Source organism: Engystomops pustulosus, chromosome 2 (genome assembly GCF_040894005.1).
Source record: "Engystomops pustulosus chromosome 2, aEngPut4.maternal, whole genome shotgun sequence".
NCBI lineage: Eukaryota > Metazoa > Chordata > Amphibia > Anura > Leptodactylidae > Engystomops > Engystomops pustulosus.
Window position 1 is genome coordinate 35568996 of NC_092412.1, and position 17031 is coordinate 35586026.

General features: G+C 44.2%; 1 protein-coding gene across 1 annotated transcript; it reads right to left on the bottom strand.

Annotated features, from left to right (window-relative positions):
- Positions 1-8285: 8285 nt before the first annotated feature.
- On the bottom strand, positions 8286-16720 carry POGLUT3 (protein O-glucosyltransferase 3). The gene is made up of 8 exons (XM_072134245.1): positions 16422-16720; positions 16025-16222; positions 14049-14335; positions 13683-13899; positions 11620-11816; positions 10413-10607; positions 9138-9242; positions 8286-8908 (listed from the first exon to the last, which is right to left on the bottom strand). The coding sequence occupies exons 1-8, from the start codon at positions 16630-16632 to the stop codon at positions 8780-8782; spliced, it is 1539 nt and encodes a 512-aa protein (XP_071990346.1). The 5' UTR covers positions 16633-16720; the 3' UTR covers positions 8286-8779.
- Between the last annotated feature and the right edge of the window lie 311 nt (positions 16721-17031).

Below are 17031 nucleotides of genomic sequence, written 5' to 3' on the forward strand. Positions count from 1 at the left end.
TAGATGTCGCTGAGGAGTCGTCGCCCTCGGATCACGTGACGCGTTACTGTGTTTGAATCACATGGATGCAGTGCCGGTGCTCTGTGTTATCTTATACTTTGTGCTGTGTTCTGTCTGCCCTCATCATGTGCAACCCCAGAACAGTATTCTAATAAGACGTAGAGACTCCTTCAAATTCCTTCAAATTGTTCTAACTTCATGTAAAGGAACAACAACAAAAAAATACATTGACAATATTATTGAAAAGTAATGTGGCTTTGGTTTGTTAACCCCTTAATGACGAAGCCTGATAAGGCTTTAATGACCGGACATTTTGGGCAAATTTTGGTTTGTGGTAATTTAAGTTCTTTTTTGATGGGGGGGGGGGGGGTCGTGACACATAAGGCTAGTCAGAAGTTACCAAATGTTAAAGGATTTTTTCCTTTGTAGATTTTTTTGGGGGGTTACAAATGTGACAAAAGGTGAAAAAAAAATGCTTATTTTTGTGATGTATAGAAAAAAAATGTTTTAAATGTCTACATTAACTCAGAATGACCATTTTGAAATAATTCCCTTTTGTGTGATGGTAATTTAGATATATAATATGCCAGGTCTCGGGGACAAGGGGTGAAAATGGCGATGTAGCAGGGATTTTTTATTATTTTATTGGAAATTATTTAATGTGTACTATATATATATATCTATGTATGTGTATATATATATATATATATGTATATATATATATATGTATATGTCCCCAGTGAGGTTATACAAGTCTTTTGGGGGATATTTTCACTTTTCTTTCCAGTATTCACCTGTAACTGGGGCTTCTGTTAGTGTGTGGTTACACGTTCTGCTTTGATTCCGTTTAGAATCACAGTGCACGCCCCCATGTGCTTTTATTGCACCTCTAAATGGAATCAAGGCGGTATGTGGGTGCATTCACACGTGGCGTTTTGGATGCATGCATGAGAATGCATGCCTTTTTAAATGTTACAATGCGTTTGGCTACTCTGGAAGCGTTTTTTCTTCATTACTGTAAGCGTAAGCGGCTGTTTAAACATTTTCATATCTGCTTACAGTTACAGCAATGAAGAAAAACGCTTCCGGGGTAGCCAAACACATTGTAACATTTAAAAACGTCTTGACGCATCCAAAACGCCATGTGTGAATGCACCCTCAGAGCTCCAGTTACAGGGGAAACAACCTGTGGAGGTTGGTGTCAGATCAGAGCTGTACTGGGGTGTAATCAGACCCGGCAGCTATGAGTAACCTCTGCAGACCAAGCGATCATGTAACCGCCGTTTCTTTAGTGTCGGCTCCTGTATTCACTGCATGGCGCTACTTCTGTGTTATGCAGGGAGGAAAGGTGAAGGCAGAAGCAGTAATAAACCTCTTCTTCTCCCTAGGATCTCTGGTTGTCTATGACAGCCACAGACCCTGTCTTGTTCCAGCGATGAGCAGGGTAGTTGTTGTAGAGAAACTACACTGTGGAATAGAGGCTGCACCAGGTGACATCTCTTGTCAGTGGGTGGCATCGAGCTAATAAATGTATCTGCTTTCTGACATAAGCACTTAATATGGGGAGATATTTTAATTTATAACTTAAACGGGTTTTCCAGACTTTTAAAAAATGTAATTGTTGGCTATAAAAGCAATAAAAATCTTATGCTCATCACCTCTGACACTCCCGTTCTCCCCAGTCCTGCCAATCACTGCCAGGCCTCTGTTTGCTTACAGAGGCTGGAACTCCCGTCCCGACCACTGCTGTGCGCCTGTCCCACATCAGTTTTAATGTATAACAAGTACAGTGGTCAGGATGGGAGCGCCGACCTCTGTAAACAAACAGAGAATGACCAGAGAATGGGAGCACCAGAGGAGGTAAGTGTAAGTGGTGCCCTTGCACCATTTTTAGATATATGTGTATGGGAAGATTTGCACCAAAAACCATATAATGGGGCAGATTTACTTACCCGGTCCGTTTGCGATCCAGCGGCGCGTTCTCTGCGTTGGATTCGGGTCCGGCCGGGATTCATCAAGGTAGTTCCTCCGACGTCCACCAGGTGGCGCTGCTGCGCTGAAAAGCATCTGAACGCACCTGGCCGGACCAAGTGCAGGTAAGCGCGTCCCAAGCGACACTTTTATTGTTTTAAATGCGGCAATTTTTCCGAATCCGTCGGGTTTTCGCTCGGCCACGCCCCCCGATTTCCGTTGCGTGCATGCCGGCGTCGATGCGCCACAATCCGATCGCGTGCGCCAAAATCCCGGGGCAATACAGGGAAAATCGGCGCAAATCGGAAATATTCGGGTAACACGTCGGGAAACCGCGAATCGGGCCCTTAGTAAATGACCCCCACTGTGCAGATTGTCCTCATGAAATGCATCTGAATTGAAATCAAAATTTCCAAGATTCTGCAAGTGAGAAGTGTGAAGCACACTGACATGCATTCTACAGTGGCTGTACTTGGTATTGCAGCTTAGTCTCATCACTGTTAATTCCACAAGGAACATTAAATTTAAGAAAAATCCCTTGAGGCTTTTTCGAAACACAAACCCCACTCCGATTCCCAGTTCCCGCATAGCTCCAGTACTCCCAGTTTCGGCCTGTTTTCTGACCAGAAGTTCTAGGAGGAGGATCCAAGGGGCAATACAGCTTTTCCAGATTTCTATAAACCCCTTTAAATGCTGAAAAATTAATCATAAACCATTCAAATGATCAATAAAACTGTATATCAAGCTTTTACTTTGTATGGATGAAAGATTCGGCGTTGTGCCTAGAAATGACATCCCTTATTATCACAGTGTAATGTGACGGAAGATGTAGAATGTTCCTCTAATTAGTATTTCTCAATCTCATCTGCCATTTGCAGCAATCTTTAATAACTAACACAGATTTCAGGACACTATATCCTAAAACCTTGACAAATAGCGTTATTTCTACTTGGCTGACTCCCGGACGCTGACGTTAATTAATTAATTCTGCATTTGGTGAACAGAGATTTAATTAACTAGTTATTTAATTAATTAGTTTATTTCAGCGTGTGATGGTTATTAAATAACGGTATGAAGGTGACCTGCCCTGTGTTTCCAGATATGCTGCACAGCGCCATTCCCCCTATACATCTCCCTACCTGCACCCCATAAAATAAAACCAGCATTGTGTAGGAAACCTTGTTTTCCAGCGATCTATTACTATAGAGTATGTTCTATTTCATGCGTACAAACTTCTGCACCTGCTGGTGCACCCGGCTTCATATTTCTTTATTACTCTGTACCACCCCATACACAATGAATGCCCTCCTCTATAGAACGGTGGATTAATGTAGAGGGAGCTGCTTGATTTAAGGTAACACTGGAGGCAGGGGCTAAGGTGGGGGGATGGGGTGTGAGAGGGCGCGGTAGCAACCAGGCCCAAAAGGCTAAGAGTGGTGTCACATGTGGCGTTCTCATATGGGAAAGTGACCCCTTATGGGCCCCCTCAGGGTGGTGTCACAGGTGGCGCTTTGAACCTGTTTTAGTCATGCATTTTCAGTCAGTTAAAAAAAACCCATGTGTTTTTTAAAATGGATTTGTTTTTGTCCGGTTTTCCCAATTAAAAATGGACTAAAAAACGCATGCTTAAAAACGGGTTCAAAACGCCACATGTGACACCACCCTTAGGGGGCCCATAAGGTGTCACCGTTCCCATATGAGGAGACTGTTACTATAAACCATACATTATAGTCGGGGGGGGGGGGGGGGGGGGCTGGCACAGACTTTGTACTGGGGCCCATCAGCTTCTAGTTACGCCACTGACTGAAGGTATAGTTTTCTTATTTCCCACCCTGGAAAATATTTGCAAATTCCTTACCCAGAATCCTTAGCAGAGCATGCATGGTCTTTAAGACTCTGTACAAGGCAATCTCATAAGAATGATTTCCTTTCTGATCTTCTGTAGAAAGGAGGCATAGAAATAAGGAATTGCCCCGCCCTTGGTGCACTTACATGCTAATTTGCATAACAACTAACACTGGATAGTATGATGTGAGATACATGGTGGCCTGTAGCCTTGGGTATACTGCCTGGCAGGACAGAGATGTGTGCCGCTGCTGTGTTTATATCATGGAGTATTGTCCTATTCACTGACAGGAAACAGTGATCTGGAAGATGTCTACGGATTAATACATTATAAATGAGTCCTGTGTATATAGGACCACACAATACATCAGTGTTATCTCATCCAAGCCCTGTACAGCCTGCAAGCCTGGCAACTCTCCAAGTTCCCTTGTTGGCCCCGGGCCCCGAGCATAAAATGTATGACATGATTGAGTCTGCACTTGCACATTGCCAGCAGTATAGCGGCACTTTTCATCTATGTCCTCATAGTTATGTCTCATTTATTGCCATATGCTGTGTATCTAAGCAAAGCTTCCCAAGACTAGAAATGTTTGTGCTGTCACAGCTCCAGGTGTCTTCAAGTGTTCCGACTGAATGCATCCATTGTCTCTGCAAACATCAGCCAAAAATAAAAGAAACACCCCATAACCTGTCTTTATGTGAGGCCTTCAATGCTCCAGCTGTGGGCGGTAGAGAAATACTCCACATAGCAACAACTTCTCACCACCTCCAGGTTCTACCTCCATGGAGTATTTTAAGCTTCTATTTTACCACAAAGGACCAACAAGTGGGACTCTTATTCTTTTTGGTGAAAAAAATAAAGTAAGTTACCAGGGCAGGATCGATGCAGCTGAGGATTGTGGACCAATAATGAAATGGGTGACTGTTGGGGGGACGATGAGTAGGTTGGTGGAATGGGTGAGCAGCTAGAGGAAGGTTAGTGGACTTTGTGGCCATCTTGTGTGAGGACCATCAGGCCTAGCTAAAGTGACCATTATAAGATCATGTAGTAGGTGAGGGAATTTACATTTCTAATAGGAACTCATGCAGGATTTTGAAAAGAATGGCCCTGCTGGGGATATGCACAAATAAAGAAATGAGTGACTGGGTGGTGGGGGGGACATGAGCAGCTTAATGGATTAAAGGGAACCTACCACCACGAATCTACCTATAAAGGTAGATCGGGTGATCGGTGGATCAATAGGACGTGAGGATAGCCCTTTTAAGGGCTAATCCTCACATCCCCACACTTTTTTGAAAAGTTTTAGTATCCCTATATTCAAATTTTCTTATGCGGCTACAGGGGCGTGGAGTAGCCGCATCTGAGGTTGCACGGGGTAGCTACTCCACGTCCCAGTAGCCTCTTTTCTCCTCCTACCGAAAGCCTTGGGGCTGCGCGCCCTTGCCCGACGAATCTGCTGTCTGCGTGTGCGCACAACAGCAGGCCCGTGCCGATCCAGAGCAGTGACTGCGCAGACGCGGGCCTGCTGTTCTGCGCATGCGCAGACAGCAGATTCGTCGGACGAGGGAGCGCAGCTCCTCGTAGCTGCGCGCCGAAGATTTTCGGTAGGAGAAAGGAGGCTACTGGGGCATGGAGTAGCCGCCCCGTGTTACCTCAGATGCGGCTACCCCATGCCCCAGTAGCCGCATAAGAAAATTTGATCTACTGGAAGAACGTAGGTGGGTTGCTATGAAAAAACGGATTGGCTAGACCAAGAGCAAGTTGGCCACAAGGAAATTTATCCAGCTCGTAAAATGAGCGGCCAGGTTGGCTGTTGTAGACAGCGGAGTAGTTCTGTGCAGTTGACGGTCTTCTATTCAGAGCAGAACTCTGAACTTAGTCATGGCTAAGTTATTGGGTCACAGGACTACTGACCTGCTCTGAATAAATAACCTTTGACAATCACAGATTGTTGAACATCAATGTTTGCAGAATGGATGTAACTTCGGAATCAAAACAAACCAAATCTAGAATTAATTGATATTACACAACTATTCTTATGCAATAACAACACATAATACACAGCTGATCACTACAGGACGACACGGGACTGAGTCATAAGATCACGTTTTTTACTTAGTCAAGGTGTGCCGCCGATCGTGATAGACGAGGATAGAACAGGTATCAGTGTACACCCGGTAATGGAGAACATGTCATCCTGAGAAATCATTGTATTATGCCATAAAACATCAGCCCCAATCACTCCCTCACATGACCTAGTGACATAACAATATACACTCACCGGCCACTTTATTAGGTACACCTGTCCAACTGCTCGTTAACACTTAATTTCTAATCAGCCAATCACATGGCCACTTTATTAGGTACACCATGCTAGTAACGGGTTGGACCCCCTTTTGCCTTGAGAACTGCCTCAATTCTTCGTGGCATAGATTCAACAAGGTGCTGGAAGCTCCTCAGAGATTTTGCTCCATATTGACATGATGGCATCACACAGTTGCCGCAGATTTGTCGGCTGCACATCCATGATGCGAATCTCCCGTTCCACCACATCCCAAAGATGCTCTATTGGATTGAGATCTGGTGACTGTGGAGGCCATTTGAGTACAGTGACCTCATTGTCATGTTCAAGAAACCAGTCTGAGATGATTCCAGCTTTATGACATGGCGCATTATCCTGCTGAAAGTAGCCATCAGATGTTACAGGGTACATTGTGCTCATAAGGGGATGGACATGGTCAGCAACAATACTCAGGTAGGCTGTGGCGTTGCAACAATGCTCAATTGGTACCAAGGGGCCCAAAGAGTGCCAAGAAAATATTCCCCACACCATGACACCACCACCACCAGCCTGAACCGTTGATACAAGGCAGGATGGATCCATGCTTTCATGTTGTTGACGCCAAATTCTGACCCTACCATCCGAATGTCGCAGCAGAAATCGAGACTCATCAGACCAGGCAACGTTTTTCCAATCTTCTACTGTCCAATTTCGATGAGCTTGTGCAAATTGTAGCCTCAGTTTCCTGTTCTTAGCTGAAAGGAGTGGCACCCGGTGTGGTCTTCTGCTGCTGTAGCCCATCTGCCTCAAAGTTCGACGTACTGTGCGTTCAGAGATGCTCTTCTGCCTACCTTGGTTGTAACGGGTGGCGATTTGAGTCACTGTTGCCTTTCTATCAGCTCGAACCAGTCTGCCCATTCTCCTCTGACCTCTGACATCAACAAGGCATTTCCGCCCACAGAACTGCCGCTGACTGGATGTTTTTTCTTTTTCGGACCATTCTCTGTAAACCCTAGAGATGGTTGTGCGTGAAAATCCCAGTAGATCAGCAGTTTCTGAAATACTCAGACCAGCCCTTCTGGCACCAACAACCATGCCACGTTCAAAGGCCTCAAATCGCCTTTCTTCCCCATACTGATGCTCGGTTTGAACTGCAGGAAATTGTCTTGACCATGTCTACATGCCTAAATGCACTGAGTTGCCGCCATGTGATTGGCTGATCAGAAATTAAGTGTTAAGGAGCAGTTGGACAGGTGTACCTAATAAAGTGGCCGGTGAGTGTATAGCGCACGGCGCTGTAACATGGGGAAAGATAGGACATGTCCTATCTTTTCCCCGTGTATGGAGCCGAATGGTGGCGCACATGAGCTGCACCATATAGCTCCGTGCGCCCATTGACGGCCTATGGGGGATGTATGTACGGCCGCAAGCTTGCAGCCATATATATGTCCTCCTAAGGTTGTGTGAATATAGCCTAAGAGATATTGCAGATCTGAATTGATTTGAGACAATTCTTACCTTCTTTGATACACTCGCATTTGAAAACGTTGCCCTTGATTTTAAGACATAGCCTAAAAAGAAGGACCCCCCGCCCATTACTTGCTGGGGTATTCAGATATGTTATTTTCCCCTCAATTTATGAAAAAAAAGTGTCCTGGAACTTCTGATTCGCCCTGTAGCTCTGTCCCATTCTGCACCAATGGTAAAATACTAGATAGAAGCGGAAAAATACAAAGAGGAAAGGGATGCGCATTTCCAAAGATCCAGGATCAGAGGCCCAAGAATATGGAAGAAATCCGATAACAGTGAAAAAAAGTTGTGCGGTACACTTATGGCAAAATTACAATGTAGTTATTCTACTGTATATTACAGTTTACTTATTACTGGATACTATAGTCAAATGTCTACCAGCACAAGAGAGGCCACACTTTCAGGCCCCTGCAGGGTATATGGGACTAAATACCCAATACCCAAATATTGGGTAATTGATCACAAAAGTGACTGACTGGGAATGTAAGGACAGATTTGGTAAATACCCCATGTATGATAAAAGTAGACCCTGAAGGTGATATGTACAGGGTTAGAAGTAGATATATGTAATAAAAAATTAATTCTCCCTAATCGTTACGGAAGATACAAAACAGTTAGCAAGCCCTGTAACTTAGACAGAGAGAGATAACCATAGAATAAAGAACATACAAAAACATATTTTAATAGAAATTCATAAGATAAAAAACCTTCGGATAGAAATCTGTACAATTGCAGCATTGACGTGTAACAAAAGAGGTTGCTATATTCTTCAGGATTATTTTTTCGGATACGTAGTTATCCCTCAGTTTTAGAAATGGAATGTCATTATGACGATGATCGGCAGTAAAATCATGACCCACCAGTTACATTGATGACATTTACATCTATTAGGAGTGTCGGATCCGGGATTTCCACAGATCAAGTAAGAGATAGGAACTGACAGGGTGCGGTCACCACGTTGGGTGCGGAACTAGGTGAAGGTCCAAACTCATCGTCCTTCAGCAATAACATGTTATGTGCTATGAGAGCCTGGACATTATATAGGGGCCATTGTGCTTGGCTATAGGCAGCCGTTCTCCTGTAATTCCCGTCACTGGCCGCATCAGTGCAGTACACATCTCCGTCATTCAGTGCCACACACTCCCCATAGACTATAACTCATCCTTCTTATCCACCTTCTTTCTGTGACAGTCACACATGGCCGTGTTATCATCTGGCGGAGGAACCTGCTCCATCTTATCCCGGATTTCTGGGCGGTTAATTTGACGCTCGGCATACATCTGAAATAATAACAAAATACATCATAATCCTATAAAAGGGATTGTCAACTGAAGGGGATTATCCCATATTTGGGATACACACAAATGGGTAGGCAAGAGATCTAAATGGAGGTGGAATCCTGCTCTATTCAACTCTATGGGACTGGCAGAGATAGCCGAACACTGCTATATGGCCTTCTCCAGCAGTCCCATGGCTAAGATAGATGCTGGGGTTTGTAGTCCTCCTCACCTGGAACACTTTGTAGTAGTAGCAATAGAGTCTGTGTGGTTGTAGCAGTTCCCTGGCAAGAGCCTGACCTTCCTTGGCTATCCTCCTCACCTCTTCATCATTTTCCTACAGAAAAACAAATAATGTTGCGAATAAAACTCATCAGCAAATCCGTAAATTATATATATATTCATACACCCAAAAACATAAGCACAATTTTATTTTAAAGGTTATTGAAAAAAAAAAGGAAGAAAATCCGCCATCACTTTATGACTGGTGGGAGTTTGATATATAAGATCCCCAGCGACACTGTTGCACTTCACATAGTGGCGCAGATCTATTTAAAGAGAACCTGTCACCAGCTTTTACCCCATTAAACTACTAGTCCCCTCAGGTAGGGGATGAAATGTCCTTTCTAGTATTCCCTCCTTTAAGTAAAATCTCAACCTTTTACCTATAAAAAAAAAAAATCTCCTCCAAAGTCAAATGAAAATGAGAAGAGTCATATTTTGCCTGAGATGAGTCACTCAGAAGCTAGAAGGAGAGTGTCACTAAAGATAACCCCATCTTGGGCTCTATAGCAGCTAGAGACATGGTTCTGGTGTCATTGTTAGTCTAGATTCTCACCTTTTATCAGTTGCAAAGATAGATTAGGAGGATTCCTGTCTTGACAACAGTGCTAGAACCTGGAGGAGGTAACACCTGTAAATGGCAATGGTTTGCTTCCAGTGATGTTCCAGGTGTCTCCAGAGAGTGATGTAACCCTTATATCACTGGGATAGTTCACAGAGCACATGCTCAACGGAGGCTGGGGATGGAGGCCATACAGTTGCATCCATCCCCCTCAGCCTTGAATGGCTTCCTCAGTGTATACTGCTCAGTAGGATGTATTAGTGCCATCTTCTGGTCTATTCTTTCCTGTGTTTCATGCTAGATGCCAAATATATAGAGCAGAGGAAAAAAAAAAGGATGCATCTGTCCGCCCAAAAAAAAAAAAAAATCTATGAATATGTTCACCGTATACCCCTGGAACTTTCGAAAGTATCCAAAAATCGTGATGTACATACAGAGAATTCCATTTTACCAGGATTTTGGTTCTGTAGGCCATGCCATCAACTACTACGGTATGCACATGACCCCCACCAGGTATGTACCCCTCACCAGTAGGCATCAGGCAGGCACTTGCCAATAGTAAGGGGTTGTAAGGCCACACATAAGGCATGGAGAGAATAGATCTGCATGATAATGAGTGCAGTGAAGAAGAAACTTTCCACATCATACACAACTACCTCTTACCTTCGCCCACTTGATCTTGTCCAACAAATCCCCCAGGTGGCGTTTTATAGGGACATAGTGTTTCCCAGGCTTTAGGTTAGTGTAGAAGTGTTCATAATATGGGGAATCCTGCTTCAAGACCAGGCTGTCCCCCATCATGAGATACGGGAACCTGTACGCAGCCACCGTCCCATCTAGGTTCACCTGGTATTTGTACTGTGAAAGTGATGACAGACAGCAATAAGGTAAGATACTAAATCCCTAAAGGGGAATCTGCCAACAGATTTGACCACATTTAACTACCAGCCCCCTCAGGTAAGAAATGAAATGTCCTCTTTTCTGTAAAATCTCATCTATTAACCTATAAAAATTCTCCCTCCACAGTCATAAGAAAATAAGGAGAGAAGAGTCACATTTTGCCGGAGAGGAGTCAAATTTAGAGGCTTCAGGGGGGAGTGTCACTTCAGGCACCCCCATCTTCAGTTCTATTATACCTACAATCATTTAGTGTCATATTAAAAGATAAGAATAGCATCTGTCATTACACATCAGGCTTGAGATTCTGTGAGCTACAGAACCAGAGATTCACACAGTTAAAAAATTTCTTGCTGCGGCCCACATTTCCAACTAGATCTTTATCTCCAGTTTTGTAGCACACACAACCACAGGCCTGATGTAATCTGAAAAATGAGACTATTGTCTTTAATATGACACCAAAATCATGTCTCTACATATAGAACTGACGATATCCCCTGCAGTTTATAAACTTGACTCATCTCAGGTAAAATATGACTCTTCTCTGATCATTTTTACAAGACTTCGGAGGAGGTTTTATTTTAAAGGTAAAATGGTTGAGATTTCTAGAGCGAATTCAAGAAAAGACATTTCATCCCCTCCCTGAGTAAATTATGTTTCCCTTTAAGAATAAGTGCAAGATAAAAACATTTTTTTTCTAGATAGAACAAAGCAGATGTCCACAGCCTATTTGGGATACAGCCACCCAGACAAGGCCAACTGGACAAAAGGCGTGCTATTACCAGGAAGGAGATTTCTTGAAATGCTACATTTTTTAGCTTTTCAGCAAACAAATTGTATATATTTGCGGAATAATTTTTTGTCTTTTCCTGGGTGAACGGTAAAAGAAAATATTCCGGAATGTAATAAATCTGGAGCGATCAGAACTCAAGGTTTGGATCATCTGACAATCGCCTAGTAGAATAAAATTCACCTTAAAGAAATCGAAGAAGCCTATAAGTGGAGCTTTTCCCAGCTTCTTCTCCATTTCTCGGAAGAAGAAGTAACCGGTGATCCCTGCATCCAGCAGCTCCGGCTCCTTCTTAGACATTTGCACTAACTGAAGCCGCTCCTCCCGGCTGTCCCGACCCCTGAAGAAGGCCTGTTCTGTTTTATTGTCCCATGTAGGACCTAAGAGAGTCCAAAATGGGAATATTCACTGTACACATCAATGACAACGTCACTTCATTCATACAGTTTGCCGACAATGCTGTAACAGCCGAGAATCCTCCTCGAGTGGAGTCACAGACACAACAGATACAAGGAAGGAAAGATCGTAGTGGCATAAACAGCAATTTGATAAAGTAGATGAATTACTCACCACATTGGCCAAATCCCTAATTAAAGGAGTTGGCCACAAAAAAACCCACAAAGTTTCCCGATGTAAGTATAATCCCCTAATCAGGTCACCCATATTGTACTTACATTCATGAACTTTTAGAAGGAACTGGTCATCAGGACACACATTCCACCATATGACAGGTTCCCTTTTTAATACTAATCTCCTTTAATAATTGACATTAAAAGGGGTTGGCCACTATACCTCATGTTTTTGTAATGTGTGTGTTAGTGTGGGGGGCAGAATATTAGGCAATTTACCAATATACATCTATTAATAGTTCTGCTCCGCTTTCTTTTACATCATCAGTCAGACATACCTGTCCATACAATGGCCCCAGATGGAGGGTCATCTGTCCATGAACAATCGCCCTGCCAGGACCTTGATCTAATATTCATGAATACTATCATAAGGTCCTTGCAGGACCTTATGATAGCTCATGGTCAGAGATCACATGACCCCCCACCTGTGGCTCTTTTAGACCAGAACTCTATTATTTTTTCTTCTTATCCCAAGTAACCCCCCCCCCCCCCTACGCCTGCCATATTGCCATCTATGTGCAGATAACATGCATATAAGACATCATAATAGTGGCTCACTTGAAATGGCCATGTTTGCTGAATGGTGGCGACTAGAAACACAGTTCTGGTGTGATATTAAAGAGGAGAATCTCCTCGCTGGATGCTTATGTTTACAGCAGATTCCATAAGATACATAGTCCTGGAGATCTCATTTAGATAAATGTTTATATATGTACATATGCATAGTTTGTAAGAACTACGTCGGCTCCTACGTTCAGGCCTCATACTTCACACCTTCACTCTGTATTTGTACTTGCATTTCTGTTTTACTGCTTTGTCTCATTACTTACATCCTGTCAGATGTTTTTATATGGAAAATTCTCAAAAACTCAAAAAGATTTAAAAACAAAATAAAGCATATTCCAAATGGTGTGAAGTGTTTTATAATAGGCCTTGTGGCCCACTGGGGTGTTGTGCATTACCCACTGTACATACTTTCTTTATATTTTTCCTTTGTTTGTTTTCTATGTTGATAAACGCTGTGAATTTGCTGTTCTATTTCATCTAACCAGAAAATGTGACGAAAAATGTATCTAACACATGGCATTTTCACGTGCATGTCCTTTTATTGTTCAATAAATGAGTTAAAAAAAAAAAAAAAAAAAAATCAGTCTTGAATAAAGACTGATCTGAATTAAAAAAAATAATAATAAAAATAATATATATATTTTTTTTCAAGTATAAGCCTAGTTTTTCAGCACCAAAAAATGTGCTGAAAACTCAAACTTGGCTTATATTCGAGTAAGAACAAAATATCAAAGCTCACCTTTCTGGCTTCCCCCGCTGCTGGCTATATACTGAGGCAGGGAGAGGCTATATACTGAGGCAGGGAGAGGCTATATACTGGGACAGGGAGATATATGAATCTCCCCTTTACTAATCACCACATACAGATACGGTATATAAAAATAAGTGAGTGGAAGCAGTGATGTTAATAATAAAAACAGATTGGGAATTAGATCATCATTTGAGAAGAGCAGAACTGCAAAAATCTGACCTGCACATTCAGGTACCAATGGCCCTTGGTCACGAAAGGGTTAAGGTAAAATATCCAGAGACATAACTACAGTGCTGTACCTGTGTGGCCCTGGATAGAGAGCAGGTCATTGGTAACACCACGCAGAGCTTCTAGTGTAGAATGAGTAACATCGTAGGTGGGCAGAATGATGTCTCTAGAATCAGAAGATCCGCACCAGGAAATCATGGGCAGGGGCCCGGGGGTGTCATTTGCTTTTCGATGTTCCACCGGCCAGTCCCCAACATTGATGTAAAACTCAAAGTCGGGCAGACGAACCTGAACAAAAGACTTAAGGTTTATTCATTTATCACCAGACATGACACAAACACAAGTAATCCGCCCCGGGGGGAGAATCCCAAACCTCAGACATCTAAAAATATCCCCATGTCCGGCCTTGTGTTCCTCGGTTATTGGCATTGTCTTACCTTTCTTGCCAGCGATTGCAACATTTCATCGGAGAACATTTTGAAGTCTGTGTATTTGCCCAAGGAGCGTCGATAGATTTGGTTATTGAGGACCGTGTAGTGCACTATGGCGCCCCGTGATTCTGCAAAGCGCTTGGGCACCTCTTCCAGCATTCGCTTCAGATCTATAGAGGGGAAGGGGGCAAAGTCTTTCGATATCTGCGCTTCACTGGATGGACAGGAATACGTCTGTTGCCAGATGTCAGGGTCTTCTTCAGGACAGTCACAGTACTCATGATAAACTGGTCCTAAAAAAGAAAGAAATATTGGATATTGATGGATGGGTATAGAGGTCTTCCTGGAAGTGGGAGCTGATTTCTGCCTCATCGGACAGAGGAGGGGTCATTGGACACCGGTTCTGAAGATCCAAATGACCAGCACGGAGCAGCTCATGGCACATGCACCCTGCTGCTCCATTCATTTTCTGTCCCTGACTGTGTTATCTCTGATAGTGAATGTAGCAGCAGCGTGTTGGCTAGACCTGCTCTCCATTGTGGCATGGAAGATGCTCAGAAATTGTGACTTTTTGCCATTTTGCCAATGAAAGATAATTTCAATCCCCTAGTGATGTTTACACAATAAAGATCATTTTACTTAACAACTATACGCAGTTTTATTGCCGTTTTAGCTCCTATCACTCTTTAAGCAGACACTTCATGATCCATCTAGTTCTATGTGCGGACAGTGTAGTTTATCAGGGTACAGGGTTTATCTACACTTTTATTTACCTTCTGAACAGTCTACTTGTATCTGACAGTTAGAAAGAGAGCTGCGACAGATCAGAGATGATGACATCCGTGAGATGCATATTACACATGACAATCTCAGCTCTTTTATCACAGCCATAACATACACGGCTCTGCTATATACCTCCCTCCCCTGGATAAAGATCTTATCTGCCTGTAGATTTACACTCCTTACACTGTAATGTGTACATGCCGGCAGGGAGTCAGTGTCTGTATCAGTGAGAGCTCGTCCTGGAATGCAAGTGGGGAGAGGCAGGGAGGAGAGGGAGAGAGAAGCTCTGCAGTATCAGGCAAGATGGCTGCCGACACTAAAGTCAGAAGATAGAAAGGTCGGTTGTAAGTGCAACCAAAATTGTATACACCAGGACTGATAGAGACAGGTTGGGATTAGATCTGTGTAAAACCTGTGCTGTATCCGAGACAAGCTGAGACATCGCCCGCTGTCATGTCTAGATCCACCAGAAAGCAGGAGATGTTAATCACCGCAACTTCTTATAATGGTGTTTGAGCTGAAATAGGAAGTTTCGGGAGATCAGTGGAATAATTAGTTGAGCGGTTTCACTATTATTTACAATATACAAACTTATTTGTATTTTCTTGAACATGACAATGAGGTCACTGGACTCAGCCACGGTGCGAAGGGGAAAGGACGACTGGCGGCCACGGTGCGAAGGGGTAAGGACGACTGGCGGCCACGGTGCGAAGGGGAAAGGACGACTGGCGGCCACAGTGCGAAGGGGAAAGGACGACTGGCGGCCACAGTGCGAAGGGGAAAGGACGACTGGCGGCCACGGTGCGAAGGGGAAAGGACGACTGGCGGCCACGGTGCGAAGGGGAAGAGGGCGGCAGTACACAAAACTAGCGCATTATAAAAGGATAAAACTGAAGAGGGGGCATTAGATGTTGCATTAGGGGGTAGGGCACAGCAATGGGGCAATATACCATGTGGGGGCCATTATGGTTGATATTAGACTATAGTTGTGGGTGGGCAAAGGGATGGGGGAAAAAAAGTGGCTTTGCCCCTTTTTCTCAAGCTCAAAAGTTGGGTGGTGTGATAGTTGACCATATACATTTTGATGAGAGAAAAGAATTGGGCAGTTGGATAGTGATGACACGTGGCAGCTCTTCTATCAATGCTGAGGCTTGGATACTATCCTGCTCTGTACCCCACCCGCCCGCTATACACATTACCTTTGAGGATATATGGAGAGTGAGCGACGTGCTGGTCGTGGTGGCGCACTTCTATCACCAGGCCTTCCCCAGCGCTTCCATACATGCGATACCTCATCAGGAAGGAGCCGTCATTCCGGTCCAGTGGATCCGGGACATGAATCCGGACAAATTCTTTAGTTGACAAGGATTTAATAGAAACCTTAAATGACTTATTTCCTGGAGAAGAAAGGATAAAATATCAATAAGAAAAAACATGAAAGGGTCAGAATGGAAAAGTTTAACATTTGGGTGACATTGTGGCCCCATATTTATTACAGTAACATAGATATAGCAGTGATGCCAGTGTATACAAGCACCGGGCTGACAAGGGGTTAACAGCCAGGTGTGCGCTGACGTCAGAGGGTCACGTGGTTACCTGGGGAGGCGGTGAGGTTGCGGCCGTCCTCGCTCACAGCCTGAATGTAGAAGTATCGCACCGGTACCGCAATGTCCGCCCGCAGCCCCGGCCCCCACACCAGGCTCCTCTCCGGGCTCACCGCCTCTGCGGCCCCGGTAGCACGGAGGGTCCCCGCACACAGGAGCAGTAGTAGTAGCGGCGGGGACATCCTCCTCCCGGCGGGCGCCATGTGTCACCCGGCCACACAGCGGCCCAGCACAGGCTCTACAGTTATACATGGGACACGGGACAGGAGATTTGGCTGCTGCTGATTGGTGGCCCCGCAGCCAATCACGAGACGGCCGTGTCCTGTAAGGGGCAGCTCTAAGCAGACCCCTGTGTACGTACTGAGGTGCAATGCTCTGCAGACCCCAGTGTACATACCGAGGTGCAAAGCTCTGCAGAATCCGTGTATATACCGAAGTGCAATGCTCTGCAGACCCCGCGTATATACTGAGGTGCAATGCTCTGCACATACCTCTATATAGTGTAATCCTCTGCAGAAACCAGTGTATATACTGAGGTGCGATGCTCTGCAGACCCCTTCTATATACTGAGGTGCAATGCTCTGCAGACCCCCGTGCATATA